The sequence below is a fragment of the Megalops cyprinoides genome, chromosome 2 (assembly GCF_013368585.1).
Source record: "Megalops cyprinoides isolate fMegCyp1 chromosome 2, fMegCyp1.pri, whole genome shotgun sequence".
Taxonomy (NCBI): Eukaryota; Metazoa; Chordata; class Actinopteri; order Elopiformes; family Megalopidae; genus Megalops; species Megalops cyprinoides.
This window is the reverse complement of record NC_050584.1, coordinates 33,186,503-33,209,594: the sequence shown is the minus strand read 5'-3', so window position 1 is coordinate 33,209,594 and position 23,092 is coordinate 33,186,503. Positions and strand designations below refer to the sequence as shown.

At 44.7% G+C, this 23,092-nt stretch overlaps 1 protein-coding gene across 2 annotated transcripts in view; it reads right to left on the bottom strand.

Moving 5' to 3' along the window:
* Positions 1–23,092, bottom strand: part of ryk (receptor like tyrosine kinase) — a 50,297-nt gene that overhangs the window by 1,764 nt on the left and 25,441 nt on the right. Inside the window, exons 5-14 of one of the 2 annotated variants that reach the window (XM_036521793.1) lie at positions 22,263–22,325; positions 20,890–21,034; positions 19,747–19,847; positions 16,617–16,700; positions 13,172–13,297; positions 10,874–10,960; positions 8,206–8,275; positions 5,900–6,032; positions 4,425–4,534; positions 3,864–4,023 (exon numbers count right to left, since the gene is read on the bottom strand). In XM_036521793.1, coding sequence (XP_036377686.1) covers positions 3,864–4,023; positions 4,425–4,534; positions 5,900–6,032; positions 8,206–8,275; positions 10,874–10,960; positions 13,172–13,297; positions 16,617–16,700; positions 19,747–19,847; positions 20,890–21,034; positions 22,263–22,325 — 1,079 coding nt within the window. The remainder of the gene's footprint in view (positions 1–3,863; positions 4,024–4,424; positions 4,535–5,899; positions 6,033–8,205; positions 8,276–10,873; positions 10,961–13,171; positions 13,298–16,616; positions 16,701–19,746; positions 19,848–20,889; positions 21,035–22,262; positions 22,326–23,092) is intronic. The other variant, XM_036521794.1, reaches the window with a different exon arrangement.

The window sequence follows — 23,092 nt, the reverse complement described above, 5'->3', positions numbered from 1 at the left end:
CAAAGGACTGGATCAGAGCTAAAAACTCAACAGAGGCTAGAGAGAGACACATAACAGCACAGAACAGGTGTAAACTGAGACACAACACACTGCGTACACAAAACTGTTGACTGAAATGCTTTGAACTGAAACCACAAAGTTAGAAGAACAACTAAATACAACCAAAAACAGCTGCATAAGCCTACTGATGCACACATTGAACCCTTGAGCTAGGGTTGGGCCGATGAACAACGCAATCGCCCATCACCGATGGCTGACAGACATCATGATGTTGAGCCGACATCATGATTTAAACCCCCCCACCCCCCCCACCCCCCACCCCCCGTCCACACAGACAGCAGGGCGCACCCTGCCACACACACTATAATTCCAGCGTCTCTGCTATAATGTAGAAAAACATATTTATTACCTATTTGCAAGGATTTCCCCGGGGGTCAACTTGAGCCGTACAACTGATGAATATGTATTTCAAGGAGTGTCAGCCAGAGAGCACAAAAATTAAGGATGGGTTTATTCTAATTATTATATTAGCTTCTTGCGCCTGATTTAAAGGAAAAACAGCTTATTTAATCACACTATACTGCCCAATGAAAGCATGTTTTAATTTAGATGCAAACATAAAAATAATTTTTAAATCTACCTGGTTTGCACCTACCTCAGTAAATCAGGGGGCAAGTCTTTATTTGTAATGCAAAACTGAGGATTAAAACTTACCTACAGAGCAAACTCTCCCGTTCTCTGTTATACCTGTCTTAAACAATTCCTAAACATTACATTGTTATTAATCCTTTTTCACCATGTCTTGCCCTGCACATTTAACTATATTTCATGTTTAGGAAAAATATAATCAATGAATTATTAATATTGAAATGACCAGAGAAAAGTCTTGCTGATTTATGATTTCATTAGTGTTATTAAGCTTCTCATAGTTTTCAGTTAGCATTTTATATTATATATAAATTATATAAATTATTATATAAATTATAGCATATTATATTTTTTAATATTAAATCGCTTTCCTCAAAGTTAAAATTGGCTAGAATTTTTCCAATCTAGTGTTCTAATCGCACTGGTTTTATCATACACGCTAAACGGCTAATCACACCGGTGTAACCATACGTGCAAAAGGATAAAAAAACAGTGGATTTTCTTGAACTTTAAATATAATTTAACAGAAAAACAAATAACCCTATCCGCTACCCCCCCCCCCCCCACTGTCATCGCCCATCGCGATGTTTCACTGTAGACATCGTCATATGCCAATTCATTAGACATCGCCCAACCCTACTTTGAGCCTTTGAGCAATACACTTTTGCACAAAACATTGTTATCAATATCTTCCCAAGTATGAAGAAGTCGCTCATAAGATATGTTATGAATGATGCATTTTAAATTTCTCTTACCTTATTTTCCTCTTACCATAATACTAAGTGTACAAAAGTGCCCACATAGTTACTGTGGTCTCAGGGGTTAAAACATGCAATTGGAAGCCACCTGTTATGGATCATGTCACAGTGTTCCAAGATTTGCAAAACTGTGTCTCATTTCAGTTCTCAGTACGCACTTTACCTTGCCTGTCAGAAGGGTATAGTACAGGGTGCTCAAAGGCCATGGCACCATTTGCATTCTGGGAACTCCACATTACACAGAAACAATGCAAGGAAATCTGCAAAATCACCATGTGTTTATTCGACTATCAGCCATTATGCCAATGTTTATGATCGCTGCATGCCACTGCACAACTCTGGATATCGTGTAAGGTTCAAATATGGGTCAAAATTCAACAATAAAGAACAAAAAGTTTTACAATAAAGCACATTTGCTGTTTAATTGCAATAAAATGAACTTTTGATTGGTTTCAGTGTGGCTGAAAGCCCAGTTGATCCGGGGGGGGGGGGGGGGGGGGGGGGGGTGGGTGTCGCATATTCTACTCATAGCGTGTTCTTGGAGGTTACGGGTAGCTCATGGCCTCAGGTCAAGCAGTGCGACTCCCCACAGCCCGCTGACTGGAAATGTGGAGAAACGGTGGGCGTGTTTCCTATCTGCTCAGAATCAGAGCTCCGGACCCTTTGACCGCCTGCACAGTTTCTGGACTGTTCTCCCTGTGGGTTTTAGCGTGCGAGTGTGTGAACATTCAGGGTTGTTATTGGAATAATTTTCCCTGGGCGGTGCTTTTGTGGCAGGCTGTGCCGCAGCCCCAAATCCGCTGGGCTGGCAGCTTCCTGCTGAAGACCCTTTTACTGTAAACCAACGACATCTTCGCTGCAGCACACGGAGACGGAAGATGGTGACTGATCAGCCCATTCCGTTGTTTACTCCCTTCCAGACCGTCATTAAATGTAGGTATTGTCGCCTGGCACCATGACAGCATTCAAAATATAGGGGAGAATGAAGAATCATCAAAGGGATTTCCTGATAGTCTGCAAAAACTTTCCTTCCCCTTTGTGATAAACTGTAATGAATGACTGTGACAGCCGGATTTCACATCATCTCTGCTGTGCCACTCCCTTCCCTGTTAAGAGTGGAACCATGGAGAGAGCTGTCAACAGCACAGTGGAGGTAAAAACTGCGTTCTTTTGGTCCTCGCAAATGTTTTCCCTTCAGATGCACACAGGCTGACAGTTTTAATATGCACATGAACTCTGCAGCACTGATCTGTACGTTTATGCAGGTTTTATTTAAGCACACGTGTTAAAGGACCCCTACGGTTGCGCTATGAAAAAAAAAGAGGAAGGGGCAGTGTTCAGCTGAATGAACGATTTTTGAACAGGCCATAAAGGGGCCAGCTATTTGTGTTTCACATGTGCAATCAGGAACTTTCTCTCGGTTTCCATCTCAAAGAGTCTTTTCCAATTTCATTTTCAACTGAATCCTGGCTTCTTCCAGGGGCCTACTAGATAGATTCATTCAATGATAATGTCCAGGTCAACTACAACGAATTTGTTAAAAATAAAAAAACAACTCTAGACATGCATTCAACTCAAACAACCCTCACTTTATAAGTTCCCACAAGCATTCAAATAAATGGCACTGGACTCAAAGGTAGCATTGTTCACAGCCATAAAGTTCAGGTTAAAGTTCACTGTTCAGATGAATTACTCTGGTTTGAGTGGCACAGAGTCAATATTTACAGAATCAGTTCTGACCCTGTGTCACCTACTTGACTTTATAAGCAGCCTATGGAAGGTGCTGCTTTAGCCAAGACATATTCTGCATTTTTCCTCCTTATACCTCTAGTTAAACATGCTTACTGATGACTAATGAGTGCATGCTGTTAAGAACCTTCTGGCACGATCTGATGCAAATCCATTTCACCATAAATAGAGATCAGTCTAACTGAATTAGAACAGTAATGGCTTAGCTAGCATTAAATGCTGCTGGTTTACCTCACATTTTGAGGTCACATTTCATGAACCATACCGGTAAGCTGAGTGATGGGTCTTTTGTCTTGGCTGTGTTCACTGACTGCAGTGGGGAGTTCGCTCTTGGATTCACTACTTCCAAGTAAAAGGACCTACAAACCTTTTCAAATAAGCCTTTCTAGCCCCATAATGTATAAGAGATCAATGAAGTTAATTAATGTAAGTATCTATTTATCTACATCCATCTATATATCATCCATCCATCTGTGAAATGCAGTACACAAAGTGGCACAAAATGTGGCACAAAGACCTTCACTGCTGTGAAACATGTACAGACGTGCACACAACCACCCACCCAGCCCCCACACGCACGCACGCACGCACGCACGCACGCACGCGCACCCGCACACGCACGCACGCACGCACGCACGCACGCACACACACACACACACAGACAGACAGACAGACAGCTAAACATGCTGAATGACAGTGTGCTCTCACCACGTCACTTGCGCTGGAGAAGTCATTGTTGAGCAAGCTCTCCAGTGCCATCCAGCGGACGGGCCTATTCTCGTTGTCCCCCAGGCAGTGGTAGTCCATGGGGAAGAGGTCCCGGGCCAGGGCGTTGTCTGTGATCTTCACTTGCATGCTGTCATCAATGCTAAAAAGAGGGGGGAAACAAGAGGCCCTCAGCAATGCTCTTGGTGCAATGGCGCCTGCTTTATAATATTGGCTGGATCCTGATGCTATTGCAATGAAAGAAAGCCTTTCATCTTTCTGAATTAGAAAGTCTGTTTACACTACTCTCCTAACATTCAGACAGAGATCCAATGGAATAATCATAATTTAAGTAAGCTTACTTAAGCTTATTTAAGGGCTACTCATCTGCGGGCTGTATATTTTGTTATGTCTTTGCACCAATATTTTTGATTTTTCAAAAAAAGAGGGCTCAATGGGTATGTGTGTGTATGTGTGTGTGTGTGTGTGTCTGTATGTACGTGTGGTGTGTGTGTCTAGATCTGTGCACGTGTCAGAGCAGGGGGTCCCAGGCCATGCACTCACACGCAGTTCCTGGCTGCTAGGTCTTTGTGGATGACCTCCCTGCGGGCCAAGTAGCTCATCCCACAGGCAATCTGGATGGCCATGTGGACCAGGTCCTGCTGGGAGACGGCCTGTGTGGGATGAGCACAGAGAGGAAAGGCATCATCATGGTGGGTTGCTCCACAGACACCTTTCAAAACCCAGCGACTGGTGCAGATGGAGGAGGAGATGACTGGAGTAGGTAAGCCCATTAATCATCTTCTCCTCCATTATTCTCTAATGATCTAATACAGCTTTGAGACTGACTCACAATTCTTACATTATTACTGTAGGATTAAGATACATACACAAACACTTTGTGCACTTAGGGGTAAAACAGGTTCTGGAGTGATAATTTTATTTAAGAACCAAGAGAACACCCTGCTTATGTACACTAATGCTTTTTTCTAAAGTAATCCTGGCTCGAATCATCACCCTGTCAATCACAGAACAAACTACTAAAGAAACACATGTGCTGACGTTCTTTAGTATGTACAGCTGTTTAATGGCCCGCAATTTCATCTGGTAGCATGACTCAACCCGTATTAATCTGGCCCTGCTGTTGAGTATTTCAGGCCCTGACAAAAGTGCATCATCATAAACCGCAACAAAGTTGTCACGGAAGCACCAGCGCAGCTGCCTCTGACTTCACAGTGGCAAATGAGTTCACTTCAGAGCAAACATTAACAAAGTCAATGACAACACTTCGATACACAGTAATACTGTTCTGCAGCGAATTTCAAAGACACCTGAAAGACCGGCTGTTCACTTTGAGCGAGAATACAGACGACACAATCCAGTAATAAACACAAACTGGATGCCTGCCAGAAGCTGCAGCTTCTCCTTAATTTTACACTGCTGATTTATATGTTTATGTTTATTGCGATGCCATAAAGAAAGATAATATATGGGTTTCAGCTTTTGTTGGCCGCAACACCCGCAACGAAAGGAATGGGGGATGGAATAGAAAAGGGGGGATAAATTACCTGAAACTTATAAAAGACGTTACTGTAGTCATATGGCAAGCTTCGTCTTGTGTCGGTGAGTTCTACTTTTTTCTATACGCTAAGTCACCCCTCAACCCTCACCCCACACACACACACACAAGCACTAGCTTGGAGGCTGACTGATCGGCTGGAGCTCTGGCGCCATTCCTCCGAGACATTCATGCCAAACGTAACGTAGCCCCCTGGGTTTCATGCATAGAAAAAAAACTTGGCTGTCTCTCAGGGGAGATGAGCTCTCCCACTCCAGTCCCTGTTTAAACACCTCCTATACTTCTCAGAATTAGAGTCATTAGAGCAATGAATAGGTTTTCTGTCCACTGGTGCTATAAAAAACAAAACAAAAAAGAAAATACTATACTGAGATGTGCAATGGGGGGGGGGGGGGGGGGGTCAAATTCGATATGTATGCAGTTCGAGCCAACTCCACTTGTGATAAAACCTAAGCGTCACCTGCGGATTGTTGGCCTCAGCCAGCTTGCACTGCCGCAAGAAGAGCTTGAGGTTCCCCCAGCTCATGTAGGGCAGCAGTACCATGGGCTTCTCCCCATCCTCCGTGCACACATGGCTGATGGGAAGCAGGTTCCTGTGGACACAGCGACATCAGAGAGGGACGTCAGTCAGCTTTACACGGCGTTACCCTCAGCGCTGCCTCCCCCTCAATGTTGCCTTCTCCTCTGCCTCTGACCTGGTCACCACAACGCCATGGAAACTGCAGATGGTGTTTTGCTTGCTTATTATGTGGACGGCATATTCAGTTTCACAACTGCATTGTGCAATACAACGAACCTGTTATTGACATTAAACATGCACACATAGATTTAGAAACACAATCACGCATTTATACTGCAGCGTATGAAATGACCAGCTCCAGTCCCTGAAAGCCTCCTGATTTTAGTGCTACTTCTTCTGGTACCATGAGTTAATTGAAGGCGACAAGAAGGTTAATCACAAGAAGCAACAGGTAAACTTGCAGAGCCCTCCCAGGACTGAAACTGCCAATGCCCCACAGAGGACACAAACGCTAAGATGCATGGTGGCTCCACAGGAAATGATTCTGCTGCTCAGAGCAATGAGGAAAAGTTGCACATTGGTACAGCGCTGAGTTGACGTTTACCTCGGAGCGAGAGAAGAGGGAAACTGCATGCAGAACTGCCCATGACGTGAGCGCTCTGAGAAAATGGAAGGAAAAACCTTAGCAGTGGTGTGATGACATCGCTCTGACCAACCAAGTAGGCCCTGATTCATCTCAGTGCAGCTCTTTACGGTAAGAGGAAGAGGCGACTGTTATGCATGGAGAGTGCGCGGGCGAAAGGGAGGAAACGGAGGTTTACGCCCCCACAACCTCGGAATGGCTGCGGGAATTTTGCCCCGGTTCCATCCGAGGAGAGAGTCCTTTAGTATGTCATGTGCCTCAGATCCCCATCTCAATGTGCCTGTTGAGCAAATGCCCCATTATCAATTAGTCATCAGACAAAGACGTTATAGCAATGTGAATGCTGAAAGACATTCTGGGCATGTCCTGTTACTACAGTACTATAAACCACGATCACTTCCATTCTTCACTGGTGTATGGAGGTGGGACACTTTGAGCCTCAATAATCAGGGATAGAAACAAAGATGGGAAAAGTGAGACTTCACAAAGCTCTGAAAGGACTCAATGATCCCCAATGATTAAAGCACGCTGCTTCTAAGAGATACACATTTTGATTGGTTCATACCAATCACAGTTTGTCAACCTACTATGGTGTTCAATGAAGTGAGTGATGCATAAATGTCTCCCAGGGGTCTTCTCTGAAATGAAACAAATCCAAGGAAATGGTTTTGCTTGACCGCCATGCTCCCTGGCTTTCATTTTCTAGCTCTTGTCCATCATTACATAAAGAACACTTTTTGTATGAAAATGAATAATCCATTGTAAGAGCCTGACAGCGCTGCAGAGCCCCGCCCCTGTGCACCAGCCTTGGCAGGGAGCTCCACAAGGGTGCAGAGACACGCACTGCCTGCAGGGCTCCACAATGGAGGGACAGCCAGGGAAATGCTTCCCTCTGTTCCCCTCAGTCAGCCAATCAGGCAAGAACTGGCTGTCACAATCCAACACCAGGGACAGAACACCAAATGGTAAAAAGGAAAGCAGACAGGCCACAGGCAAAGGCCACTGCTTTCATTCACAGCAAATTCTGAATTGCCAGACTGGATACGATGAGACTGGGCAATGTTGTGACTTCAGACAGTGATTGCTCCCCTTCAGAATGCACTGGAAATATCACAACGCAAACGCCACAGACATTTGCAACAGGGTTGAGAAATCAGAGCAGCCCTGAAAGAGGAAGTTGTATGGTGCACAGCGGATGGGACGGGTGGTGCTGTCATATGTCTCTTTTCGCCCACATGTTTCACAGCAGCAGAGAAGCTGTAAAGATTGGCTTGGGGGGGGGGGGGGGGGGAGTGGGACATTTAGCTATCAAGTTATGTCATTGACGCTTTCTGTGAAAACAGAATCCGACGTCATCAAAGTGCGGTGGAGGGGGCTGCAGATTCATGGTACGGCAGACGGCTGTTGTGCAATTATTTCACAAGCGCTAAGTTCTTACTAAGTTCCTTTTACTCGCAGGCCTAACACTCACCCCTGGTAAACCCTCTCACTTGCGTGTGCCTACACGTGCAAATATCGAGGAGTGCTGCTGCTAGGCTTTGCCCAGTGCACAGTTTGCTGGACTTGTAGCACGTGTGGCTGGTGCAGGTCTGGCTGAGCTCACCTGTGGTGGAGGCCTCGCAGTTTGCAGCTCTCCGTTAGCATCATGGTCACTTGCACTTCTGAGGCATGGTCTGAGGAATCAATAGTGAAGAGAGACGCTTAGTTACAGTGTTAAAGGCATACAGGTGTCTGGGAGATCACTCCTCAGTTTCCCTGGTCATCGAGAGGTCATCTGAATGCATTACAATGTGATTTCGGTTGGCTACCTATTACTGAGTGCTTCAACTTGTCCATGCATTCATTCAGAAAACCTATAGTTACCAGCAGACTAGGAACACCAAGTGGTCAATAACATTGAATTGCTTCAATAAACCAATAAATGCTCCTTGCTTTTGTCGCACAGCCCATAGCCGGGCCCTCAATGACCTCCTGACCCTGACTGACCAGCAGTAGCCAGTGAGAACACGCTCCAAGGTAATTCTCTATTCCTTGTTTCATTCACAGCCAAGAGGACTGATAGGGGGTGCCATGGGAATCGAAGTCGCCAAGTTCATGCAGGCCTGCTTTATCTCCGCACGCAGCTTTGGCGTCTGCCTGGCGCTCGTGAAACACTGTATTGTCTCCTACCCCTGGGACGGGCAGCGGAGGAAGTGAAACCCTTGTCACGGCAGAACCTGGCACAACTGTATTGCTTTCCTGGTTGCAGACATACCCCTGCTGTGGACAATCACTAGGGGAGGGGTCTGAAAGCTTTTAGCCCTCTGGATTTGGCCGCCTTGACCTATAAAAGAAATCAGGGCTCTGGCAAGCCTTGCAGGGCTATGATTCATGCATAGGAATGCAACCTAACGCATCAGGTTGGAACCAATCATTGTCCAAGCCATGCCCAGGAAGATTCAACTCTTGTAAGTGGTTTCTTCTTAATAGCTGAATAGCAAATGACTTGATAAAATGGGTGTAAACATAGATAATAACATTTTTCTTAATTGAGAAATTCACCTTAATTTGTCAAACAAGAAACTATATTTACTCAGATGTACAGAATTTTTATGCAATCCTTTATTAAGTAAACTTTACCAAATACACTTGGCACTCATCTTGTCCCCTTTAGTTTTCATGATGTTCTCTATGTCTTTCATTAATCTTAGCGCAGACTGCGAAATTCCCTGTTTCTAAACTGCATCATGCTAGTTGGTCTTTAAGTCTATGGTAAGACTCAGGACAGCAGTGTTTTTCATCTGGATAAACTGGCCCATTGTATCTCAGAATAATGTCCAGGGCGTTTATCTAATTAGTGAAAAGTACAAAATTCATAGTGTTTAAATTCGAAATGGTTCTTTCTCCCGACCATCATACGGAACTGCATTTGGTCAAGTATTTGAGTATCGTATTACAAGTTGTGAGTGCACTGAAAATTCTTCTAAGCAGACTGCCTGATCATTACAAGCAGCATATTTACATAGCATTGATATAAGAATTATTTTGTGTTTTTGATCACTCGATGCGCTTGCTTCCTATGTAAATATCTGTTAAGAAACGGACAGCACTTGCAACACTTCACAGAGACCTTTCATGCCGTTTTGCCTTTTACAAAACAAAGATGACATGAACGAGGCTTCAACAATGGCTCTAGAATGCAGACGGCCTGTTACAACACAATAAACTCAAAGGACTTTTTGTTCAATCGGCAGGAACAGCTGTTCTGCTGGCCTGTGATTGAGCAAACAGGACTGCATAAGTGTCAAACTGTACAGCAAACATGAATGGATTCAGCAGCGCATGTTTCCGCTCACTTTCCAACAATGTCATAATCCCACTGGCCTCGCCACACATTGCTGAGGACAGACACAGGGCTGTATTAAGTACAGTCCTGGTGGGTTAGAATGTTCTCTGTCTTGTTTAAATAACACCTCAGGCTGTTATTTCCTCCTTACTATTATCATGAAGATCTCACTGGAGTTTTGAATGAATATAAGCTAATCTGGAATTAGTCAGTTTTTTTTAGCCACATATATTTTACACAAAGTCAATGGCCTTTATAAAACTGATCTGTGAATACTCTGCACGTCCAACTAAAAACTTTCCCTGGGTTTCATTTGAACTCATTCCCTAGGTGCTTTTTAACAAACTATTGCTGTGTTTAATATGTTGTGTGCGAAAAAATGTTGTTTCTTTCAGAAGTGCTTGTGCCACACTGACAGAAAGAGGAGGCCGGGTCACCGGTGCCAGCTTGCTGCATGGCCCCTACTTGCAGCAAACAGCTGGGAACCTGGCCCCAATGTTCAGCTCTGGGACAGCTCTGCTTCAGGTTTCCTGTGACTCCAGAGATAACCTCTCATTTCCCCCCTTAAGTGAAAACAAAGACACTGCCAGGCCTCTGCCTTCAGGCCGCAAACTGCATTTTAGAGTTCTATCAGGGCCCAGTGTCACAGCAGCCCGTGTTGCTCACCTTCATCTGGGAGAGGAGACAGAGAAACAAGAGCAAAATGCAGTGCAGCTTGGCAGGACATTGTGAGATGTTTGCTCCTGCCTTGACTATCACTCAGGCTTATCCGTTTATTGTTGAAACACTTCAGTCTCATCATCCATCAAAGCAAAAAGAAAAAAAAAATGTTATACTTTGTCAAAACACAATGTCTCCACCTTGCCCATGCTGGCAGGCGCTACTGGATGACAGAATGACATGTGTGTGTGAACAGGGGTGGAGGGGGCACTCATAAATCACACACCTTTCACTGTCTTCACAAACACCTGCTTCTCCTTGCTGGGATCCTTGTCGTCGAGGAGCACGCCGTGGAAGATACGGCCAAACGTCCCTGCAAGAGAGAGGGGGGGGGAGAGGAGATCTCGTTCAGTGCATGCAGGGGCAGGAAGGCTGCATGCTGCATACGGGCAGGAATGCCAGCACTGACGAAGACGCCGGTCTGAGTGTGACGGGGAAGATTCCAACCAAAGAAATTCAAAACAGCTACGCTCTGGTAAACTGTGAGGTTTTACCGGCGAAGGGGAACGAAGCGAACCCACTTTAGACACATGGGCGCAATGCAAGGGGAAGAGGAGCCCCAAACCCAACTGCGGTTTTTCGCTGGTTGCTCTTTGGTCTTCCTGTGTTGCTCCGGGACAATTAAGTGGGGGGAAGAAAAACTTAGGAGGTAAAACAGCCTTTTAAGTGTATAAATGGTCTTTTCCAAACAGGCATGTAAAGTGTAAAATCCAGGGCCTCGGGCACACCTGGCTCTGTGTTTGAACAGGAGGAACTATGGCAAAGAACAAAGGAGTTAGTGTCAGTCTCTCTTACTCTCCCTATCCCTCCCTCTCTGCTGTGGTCAGGCTTGTCAGGACCTGCTGGCTGATCTTCTCTGCACCCCGAGAAGCCAGGCCTCTCCAAACCCCTGCCCCCCACCCCCGGCAGCGCAGTGCAGCACAGCGCAGCACACTCTCCACATAGCACCAGCAGTCGGCAACACAGTACCCAGGCCTATGGCCAGAATGGAAAAAGCGGACACCTTCCAATGATTTTGGCATAAACAGCTCCCTCTTGCTCAAGGTGCGCTGATCCTGAAGAATACAGACAGGAGGACCCTAAAGCACTGTGTACAGCCTCCTTAGGTGCGGACACGAGTGGCCCCGGCCCCTGCGTGCTTCTACAGAGAGGACGTGCGAGGCTGGGTCCAGGCTGTGCCATGCCTCGTTCCAAGCTGGCGCTCCATCCCTCGCAGCCGCTCTCTGGCAATCACGGGGCGCTTCATGTTTCAACATCGCTTTTCTTATCACTGCTACGCTGCCGACACCCAACTCTTTCCTACTCCTGACAAACATATCTCACACACTGCGGCACACCTCAGTGACCTCTTGAACTGGATGACTAACCGGCGCATGAAACCTCATCTCGGCAAAATTGAGCTTCTCTACCTGGCATCCAAACCCACACCCACTCCGGATATCTCTATCTCTGCTGCCAAGAACATTAGTGGGATGCTGGACTGCAAGCTGTCCTTCACTATGAATGACCCAGAGCCATAGTGCCCTTTATTCCCCTATATTTCCCACCACCTTCTGGTCCCAGCTCTGAGTCCAGGCCCTCACGTTGTCCTTTCTGTTCCACCACATCTCCTAGCTCTACTAGCCAATATCCCAGCACAAGGCTCATTGGTTAATGGACATGGCTCAAATGAAATTTAAGCCTCTGATGCTGGCATACAGAGATGGCTCCCACTCATTTGCAGGCTGCCATCAATCCCTACACCCCTGCCAGGGCCTCTGTGGCCTGTAATGCTTGGTGGCCATGCGGCTCCACTCTCCGAGTCACAGCTATCTTGCCCTCCAGTGGTAGAACGAGCTACCTTTATCAGAGAGAGCAGACGGGTTGCCGGCCTTGTTACTGGAAATGACTGGAAAGCTACCTGCTCAGACTGATGATCAAATCCCTGAATCCAGACCCTTCTCTCAGCCCAGCTCTAGCGTCCTTGACACTTCTGGTTCCTAATTCAGGTTACCAGTACACTTTGTCATAGCTGCTATGTATATCTTTATATTTGATTTGTTATATTAATATTATGGCACTATATGCATGGAGACCATATCTACGCTACTGTTCAAATTCCCCCCCTTATGTACGCTGCTCTGGATAAGAGCCTTGGTTAAAAAACAAAATGTAATGTTAATACTGTGTGTGCGTTTACGTGTGTATGAGTAACACCTTGTGTGTCTTACCAAGCACACACCAGTGTGATTTAACTGACAAATGCTTATACTGTGCAAACCAAACTCTCTCTCTGGATTGTAATCAGGGAACAACCCTCAGCATGAACTCCTGCCTCATGAGACAGAGACCGGGTCCAACGCAAACTGTTTATCCAGCAGCTACTGCACTGACACATGTGAAAACGGGACGCTGCTGGCCTACACCGGCACCCAGCCAGAACTGGAGAGCTGGGAAAAATATTGATAGGTGCTGCTAACAGGAAAAGGCCTGTGAGGAACTCGTGATCTTATCCTTGGAGGGCAGCATGACAGAACCCTCGTACCTTCCTGCAGAACGTCGCGTAGCGTCACCCTCTCCCGGGAGATGGCAATGTCCTTCACCTTGGCCTTAGCCTCCAGCAGGGTAACACTCCTCAGGTCATTCTTTTCAATGCGCAGCGATGGGTAGACTGAGGAACCACATGCATGCACACCACACACACACATAGACACAAAGAGATTCATTAGCTCAGAGGAGAGGAGGGCAAAGACACACACAATGAGACAAAGAGATACAACAGTTTAAACTAACATCCTATACAAAACTGTCAACAGTGCTTAAGGAATACATTTTAAAAAGAAGAAAAAATGTTAACATTATTTAGATGAGCATCTCTAAACCCACTACCCTACTCGTTCACTGCTTGTACAGTCCTGCAAGGTAAAATCATTCACTCACAGCTGGTTGGTCAAGTTCCTGCAATTTCAGTATAACAGTGGTTCTACAGTTAAACAGCCCTGCTACTGATTTACATTGAAAGAACTGATTACTCATTCATCACAGCTTGACAGTGATGAGAATATACAGTACTGTATTCTGAAAGATAATAAATAATGAAGTATGCAAGCCAACAGCAATTAATTCAGATGGTTTAGATATGACAATAAATATATCCTTAACACCACATATGAGGAATGAAAGACACTGCATCATACTCTGGTTTTTTCCTGAGGGGTATATAGATTTCTGTGTGATGCTGAAGTCATCACTCAAAGTGCATGGTTAATCAGGATGTATTCCACCCATAAACCTTAACAACACTATAGCAACAATATGACATAGAGCCATCGATGAGCAATGGCTGAACTGCAATTTAAACCTCCAGCCTGAGAACAGAAACATCACCTAAAAGTTCACCTCTTCTGTAAACAATGTGAAACCTTTGAATCATATTCTCAACAAGGCAGTGCAGACTTGCTTATTTCAGTGGATTAGGAGCCCAAGTTGTTGGAGCTCACTTTTTAGGATATTATTTCTTGCCATTGGACATTCATTAAAGTAATGCATCAAAACATTTGCATTTCTAACTGAAGGATGTTATTTTAATTCACACCTTTTGATCCAATGTGACTGTGTCATTGCAAAGAATGACTCTTGTATCCATTTCTAGCAACTTGCTTCATCTGTCCAATACCTGTCCGGGGCATAAATTAGTCCTCCAAAGCTGAGTGTCTAAGAGCCGATTGCCTAACATGATATTTCTGACTGATTATTTGGCAATGTTTCTATTTTGTGGAGCAGCTATTAGCATTCGACCAGTTGACTGTTCATTGATTTTAAGGCTGCACATTCCACGCTTTGCTTTAAAGGACTTTTTACCAGCAGGCAACCACTACTGAAATTAATGCCACCTTTTAACCATTACCCTGAATTAATGAGCATCTCATCAACAAGTTCTTATTGTTGTTTTGACAACTTTAATTACTTTCATGGGTCATAAACCGGTTAAGATGGATATTACTGGACATTAAAATGAATTTACATTATCAAGCATCCATTTTGGCAGTGAACTAACACATTGTCAACTTAATAAATATCACTAACTATCAAATCAATCAAATTCTTCCAGTTACTGTTCACAGGTTATTTCACCACATATCAAAGTGACTGAAAGAAACCAGAAACCGCTGTCTCATTCGAGTTATTCACAGCAGGGATTCACAGCGCACCAAAAGGCTCAGAACAGCGGTAGAGAATCAAAGGTTTATTTATAAAGCCAAACTAGGCAATGGTTATTTGGTCAGGATGAAAAATATTTGGAATTCTGGACTGGATGCAAGGATTACTACCCTACCCTCAGTGCAAGGGCTCATGGGATTCAGCATGACCACAGGGCAGCAGTTTAACTCTTTTGTAGAGAGGTCCTTACAACAGCATTGGGCAGTTGTTTCTACTAGCAGTGTCTATTAGTGTGTCCCTCCCTGTCCCATTAATAGCATATCCAGCATTAACCTGTTCTCTTTAGAGGTCTCCCATCCAATCACTGACGCTTATTTTTTTCAAGTATCAGAGCTCGTGATGATCGTGCCTGCTTAGTTGTGAAAGAACAGCTCTTTTGTGCCACCCAGTGGTCACATCAAGAGTTGCATCAACGTGTACATCTTTAATAATGAGAATGAGCGGAGACAGAACCCACTGAGGGCAGGGAAGTACTAGTGATTGACCTCACAATGACCATGTTTATGTCTAGCTAATGTTCCTCTACCACTCAAACTTTTTTAAAAATACCAAATACAACGTGAGCAAACGGGAATTTAACAGTCACAATAAGGCATGATTCTAAATATGAATCAGAATGCAGCTGCACATCTGGTTTTCAGCCAACCAAAAAGGGCTCACGTTACACCTCTCTTGTAAATCTAAATGAATAAGAAGAGGTGCCACCCTCCATCTAAGTCACATAAACATCAGATTCATTATTAGCCTACTTATTATAATTGTTTGTTCTGGACACCTGTCTTCCTTTCTAGCTACCATTTTGCATATATGTACACATGTCATTCTGATATTTTACCTCAGTGACTTTGTCATGGTTATATTTCTTACGGGTGTACAACACGACATTCAAAAATAACAGACAGACTACACTACAGTACACTACTTCATTACTGAGCAAACCTCTTTAATTATTCAATGATTTTAACTTTAAATTGCACAGCAAACCCACTCAAAGTGTTCAGACTGACAGACATCAAATTAATGGCATTTGATGAAATGGCTGCATTCAACATTTTATCCAGATAGGACTACAGCCTTTCTCTGCTTATGGGATAACAATGAGCTGTGAGCAGTTTACCTGGTTCACATTTAATCCTCCTGTGACAGCGTGAAAGCTTTCTTTAAGAGCTGTTAGGCACCTGCAGAATACTTTTCAGCACTGTGTCCCTTTCTTTTAGTGAAACAGCACAGTAACAGATCTATGGAAACCAGGGAAATCGCGGGGGACAGAGTCCCAAAATACAGCCCTCAGCCCACTTGAAAGCCCAACATCTACACCTGTGAGCAGCCACACACAGCAGCTGTGCAACATGGTGTTTATGGAGCTGCACAGGGTTGTGGGTTCAAATCCCAGGCTGAGAAACTGCAGCAGCACCCTTAAGCAAAGTGCTAAATATGAACTTTTGTAAATTCAGTCAGTACCCAGTAACACACAATTACATTTTGTTTTCTGTGTTGAATAAAAACTGGCCCAGAAGAGGCAAATAAACACATCTGTACATGTACGCAGAAATTCAGCTGTATATAAAAGTGGCATGTGGAATGCAATCACCAGTAGATGCCTCCAGTAAGGGTGTTTGTTAAGCACAAATAAATAACAAAAAGAAGTAAAGTACAGTAAAGCCCAGCGCTGGTGAACACACAGGACACGGCAAGGAGGAGGGTTAGTGCTGGTTGCTTCTGGGTTTCTTTTTTTTTTTTGGGTGCTTTTTTTCTCCGATGGAACTTACTTTTGGTTTGGTGGGAGGGGGTGCCAGGGTTGGGGAAGGAGGCGGCAGCAAGCTGAAGAATGGGCGCAGAACCAGGCTGAGTGTCTGATGGCAAGAGGGGGGAGGGGGGGGGGAATGACAGAGAGGGTGCATAAGGCTGGGAAGAAATGGCAGGTGGGTCAAGCGTGTCAGCTCATAATCACAGTCAGGCGAGCAAACCAGGCAACAGGGGGGACGAGCTGCCCTTCCCTCTTAACTCTCACACTTCGTAGTATGGACAATGTGCATGCCCACAAGGTTAACAGCACAGGCTGTTGTGTTGTTTAATAAGCTTGCAGCACGCTCCTATATGATGAATGCAACTGACACCAGTCAAGACTCGACGTGCCCAAAGGGTTAGCCTTCAATATAACATTATATATGAATATATGTATGCACATCTAATTTACATAACCAGAAAATGTGAAAGAGACCACCTTTCCACAGTTACGTTTCTTTCATATGAAACCTGCATGAATTTGGGACAGATCAGACTATACATCAACTGTAGTAGCAAGGTTTAAATCTAGAGCTGGTCTAGCAACCAATTTACTGAAACACATTCCATTCCAATTTAGATTTTAAACAGTAGGAACAGAGAGAGAAATAATTTTCTGAGGCTGTCATTTATGTATGCAGAATAAAACACAATCTACCATTTATGATACACAGCAATTCTAAAACTACCCACAGATTGAGGAACACTTGTGCAAGTCTTTATCGTATGTATTTTTCCTGTTAAATAAAATAGCTTCTAGGGAGATATTAGAGCATAGTAAATTCCCAGCTGATGGGTGATGCAAACAAATGACTTCAAGAATGCCAAGATAGCTTTGGATAAAACATCACGTTTTGCAGCAGTTCAATAATGTCTCCTCAAGATGGCGCCATTGTGCATTACATGTCTCATGACCCACTAGATACATCACAGATGTATTAATTCACAGGAAAATACAATTTAGACTGATATTTAAGTAAGACACTAGAGATGACAAATCAGCTAACATCTCTCTTCAAATCAGCTACATGGGAAATGTAACCCTATAATAATTCAAAATCAGGTAACACAAATGGCACAGTACCTGATCGAAGTTATAATTGTGCACATTATCATGAAATCATCATAGATGCAACTAACTGGCCAGTGTTCCCATAATCTGGGACAAAGATTCCAGCCAGCAATCCAATACTAATTCTGAGGCCTACCATTATGAAAAAAAATTCAGAAATGGATCCAGGGTCAGTATTTAAGAGTGAGCTCAAAACTCAGCCTTTCCATCTGTGAGTGGTTATAGGTTTCATACTGAGATCTGCCTGTTTCCTATGAGCTTTCATCCAAGACTCCAAATTACCTTATGTCAAGTGTGCCAAAAGGAGAAAAAGGGCAATATGGGGTGTAAATGCGTGTAAATAACTACATTTTAAGTTTTAATCAACCCACTCTGCAATCACAGGACTCATAATAATCATGCGCATAATAATCTTGCTTCACTCCATTTCAGACCACATGTGCACTATGTCCAAAGTGGCCCTTCACACACACACACACACAAAGTTTGCATTTTACAAAAATCACAGTGCACGTTATCGAGCATTTTCCAGAGAACCCCCTCCAAATGTGGAAATCATAAACTTTGCTTAACACTTCTGTGCACATGCCACGCTCCAATACAGCAGCGGAGCTGTTGTTTGCCCTCACCCGTTTTTACTCTACAGCTTGCAACAGAGGCCAAATGGAAAGACTTCAGTGTCATGAGATGCAGTTGTTAGTTCTGCCGCTGGAGAAACACAAGGCCGCCACTTGAGCGGAGAAATGAACCCGCCTGTTTGCTTGCTTTCTTAATGGGGTAATATTAGGCGATTACAGGCATGAGAGCGGTCAAGGTTGCCAGGTTCTCATATGAGCCACAGCTCCTCAACGCTGTTGCTGCTGCCTTTTGTCAGTCAGACGAAGGGAAATGCATTCGCCTGGATGAGTGAATCGCAAAAGCAGACGAACATGTCTTGCTGCAACAGTGTAATCTACCAAATTTATGCATGTATTTCAAGCACTGCTAGTGCTTAGATCTGTATATATGTCACCTGCAATCTCAGCAACTAGGGATTGTTGCCCAAGTAAACAGAAGCCCGTTCATTCAAAACCTTTTTCTTCATGTTTCAGTTTCTTTGTGGCTCTGAATGAACCTCGGTGGAGGTGGACAAGTGAGAGAAGCCTTGGAAAAAAAAGAAAAAGATGTGGGAGAGGGTGAAATACCGAAACACTCCCCTCTTTTTCCCTTCCTAGAAATCAGAATGAAGCTGGATTATGTTTCGTTGGATTAGGAGTCACCTCAACTACAGTAGGAAAGCAGACAGAGTGTCCTCTCATCAGCTATGGCACAAGGACAACAGGGCCCACCGCCACAAGCGGGAATTTTGCCTCATTATTGCGACCTTCTGATTCCAGTTTAGCCAATTAGATCTCTCATGACCAATTATCTCATTGGGGCGAAGGAATGCACGCTTGGCGCTGCAGAGAAGGGAAAAGAATAAGCCCGGCGTGTGACCACGGACAAGCCCTGCGGGACCCGAGCTTCTAAAATGGCTCTTTGTGCGCAATTCAATGCACTGCCGGCTGGGGTGTGCACACAGTGGGCTAACCCTAATCAGCCCGGCCCGCTGTGTTCAGGAACGAGGCTCCAACAGATGCTGTGGTAACAAAAAACAGAACATGACGGTGCCGAAGTGCTGCAGGAGCACTGGTGGCCCAAAACAGTGCTTAGGAGCACTGAGCTTACCCATTCATACAGCCAAGGAAGCGGTACAAATGATTTCCACCTTGAACCGTGTTCAACTGTATTCAACTGTGTTACTGCGAACATACGCACAGACACAGGTAGACAAAACACGTATACACACACACATCGGTTCTGACTGTATCCTTCCAAGGGAGGCATACCCAGTTTAACTGCCGTGGATCTTAGAAAGGTCATTTAACCTTGCAGGAGAAATATATGAAGATGAGCTGTGGCTTTCAGGACCAGCAGAGTGAAATGGAACGTCAGACTGCTTGTATACAGACTCCTCATCCCTCCCCCAATGTGCATGGCTGAGGCGACAAGACAGGGCTTACTGATGACAGGGGTGGCGTTGTTGGGAGTGTCCGCCCTCAGGTACTGCGTCGTCTGGGTGGAGGGCTGGGACAGGCCCTGGGAGCTGCCACTGTCACTCACACTGAAAGACAGGAGAGGGGAGGAGCTGGTGAGGCTCCTCTCCAAGCACACGTCCCATAGGCGCACCAGTTCAGCCAACCCATTACAAAGACAGCCACACTTTATATAACACTGAGCTTAATGCAATTTCAAACCAGATCCTCCAGCCAGAGGAATCACAACCCTCTGTCATCACAAGTACTGCTGGAGGCGACGTTACAGCTTAAGACGAGCTTTGCAGAAGTGTGAATGCAACTGTCTGTGAAAGCCTGTGTCTATGGATTACTCAGAAAATCCTGTTAGGTACTGTGTCGAAATAATGGGATCTCTGTTGGGCCCAGTGAAGTTGGGTGGATATCCTTGTTCCCACATGAACTAATGAACACGCTCAGTGATCACCTTTGATGTCTGATGAAATCAATCTATTTAGGAATAAGAATTACAGTAACTCAATTTCATCTCAAATATTGCATTAGAAAAATTCCTGCAGACCAGTGTGAAGATCCTCCTTGTTGTTTTGTGAAAGAACAATCAGACGGATTCAACACAAATTAAGGGCCTCTCGAAAACAGGACATGTGCGGATGACTGCGGATATCTTTCCAGAATAACATTATAAATTGTAATGGTTTCTACATCAAAAATGAATAAACACCATTGTTTATCATATTAATCTAATTCTCATTACAATGTTGTTCACTAAACAGGGGACACCTACAACTGCTAATGCTTAAATGATAGCACAGATGTGTTAACAGACTGAATGCATGGACAATAACTTTGTGTAAGTTTGTCCTTTGCTCTAAAGCTGCAGAAAAAGTGCTGGGCAGAAGTGTTAACTCCGATAATAACACGCCCCTCAACATCACACTTACACAAAAGTATGCTGAGTCTGATGCAACTACCACTGGATGAGCGATCCTGCACCTTTATCTCCTGCAACATCCCCTGAGGAAATTCCCATTGTTCTGCTACCTCAGAATGCAGTTGCTGTTCAATAGGAAAACTTCTGTGGCACCCATGCCAGGGAGCACAGTGGCTTCTGGGAGTTGTAGTGCTGCTCACCTGTCGTCCATTTCCACCCTCTTCATGCTGTGCAGGTGCAGTACGGCCAGGATGATGGCAACCAGGAAGATGACAGCGCAGCACACCCCCACGCTGATGTAGAAGACCCGGGTGGAGGTGGTGGGGGCCGCGTTCATGCTCTCAACTGTGGGCAGGGAAGGACGACGGGTCACAAAAGGAGTACAACCCAGTTGGAAAGAAGGATAAGATTCAAAAGTACAGATACTCTCGACATCCCAGTGTGTTTAGGAAAAGGATAAGGACTACTTTTCTTTGCCTAAACTAGAACAATAACCATGTACACATACTTCTTTTCCCAGGGGAGGCAACACCAGTCCTGAAGGTCTCAGGTTTTTGTTCTGTTGCATTGCTTAAATGTTGAACTGAAATCATTTCTTGCATCAGAAGACAATTCATCTGGGTTTCCAGATCAGGTCTTAATTGAAAAATAACTAACAACCTTTACGACTGGGGCCACTCATCTCTGCCTCTAATATTGGCTCTGGAAACTAGATACCTCTGTAGCACATTTTCATACCAATGAGAGTGACCAACAAACTGGCAGAAAGGAAAAGTCAGGGTGATTTATGGCTGTGTGCTCGATCTCTCTTAAACCACAGAGCAAGGGAGGGTGGCAGTTTTTCACAATTAATCCTTAGTCTGCCCTGAGCAGGGTTAATGGAGGCCCAGTAGTCCCAGGAGCTAGGAAATAAGCGAGGGGTTGGGGTGCCACGTCCCATGTTCGGCTTCACGCAAGAAGAGATGCTCACAGAGCGTGTCAGGAGACTGGCGGTGCCTTATATGCACAGTGAGCGTACACCGACTCAGAATTAGGAAGACATTACATTACATTATAGGCATTTAGCAGACACCCAGGTTACAGTTTTTTACAATGTTATCCATTTATACAGCTGGGTATTTACTGAGGCAATTGTGGGTTAAGTACCTTGCCCAAGGGTACAGCAGCAGTGCCCCAGTGAGGAATCGAACCGGCAACCTCTCAGTTACAAGTCCTGCTCCTTAACCACTACGCTACACTGCTGCCCCTGATGTGTGTTGATCCCATGATGCCGGAGCACTCTGTAATCAGTGCGCCAGTGACGTCTGCTCTCTTTTGTTCACATGTGTTCGGCAGTGTGGAGCAGCTGGCCTGCACTTCCTTTATTGCAATGCCTTCCATTGCCTTTGATCCTCTGCTTGCCACAAGCAGGCCCATTATGGCATGATGTCATGGGAGGGGGTGCAGTGGATGTTAACCAAGGAGGGCCTGAGCGAGCACGCTAAACAAGCCAACATTCCAAGAGGGCACTAGCTGTACAGAGAAGCTCAGACCCAGAGGCAGTCTGGGACACCAGAGGGACAGAAGGACTTACACACTGGCCTGCTGAGGGTCTTGTTGGACTGCGGTGGGATCTTGGGATCCAGCTGCTCAATTCCTGTAACAAAAATGACAGGGAAGAGCAGACAGGTCAGGATGGGCTCCAACACTGTTCCGAGCTGAAATTCTCAATGTTTCAGTAAGGAGAAAGAAGGTGATCTAAAATGCCAAGCCATTCAGAACTGACAGAATTATTCATGACTTGGAAGGCTATTTAGACCGTTCTCATGCGCATTTTACTGCAGCAATGCAGCCTTGAGTGCCAATCAATATTTCAAATTCTTTTCTGGTCTGGCCACCGCAGCCATACCAGAGGAGGACCACTGTATTTATTTTCAGTCTTGCAGTAAATGAGGCTGTGTCTTTCACCATGTGGTACCTCTAGAGTATTACACTGCAATCATATTTGTTCCTTCGCTTTACAAGATGCGTATGGGCTTTTTGGTCCCCTCCCACACCAATCTTACACTGGTTTTCCAAAACCCACCCTAAACACAAAATAACCCTTTGCCACGAGCAAAATAATTCAAATGCTTCATTTGAAAACAATTCTTCAATTGAAAAATTAATATTACTCTAACTCTATTATAAGTCTATACTCTATAACTCTATTAATCCATTGCACATAAACATAATAAAGCATTTTATTGACTCAAGCTGGTATTCCACCCCCCCCAAGAGGTGCTAAGGTGTTTCCGAGATGAGATGTGTCCAAGAAACAAACCACATCAAGCAAAGCTGAAAGCCTTCAGCGTGGCATCCCATCCCTCTCCCGCCCCCACCTTCAAAGAAATAAAATGTGCACAATTTACAACTTGTCAGCAG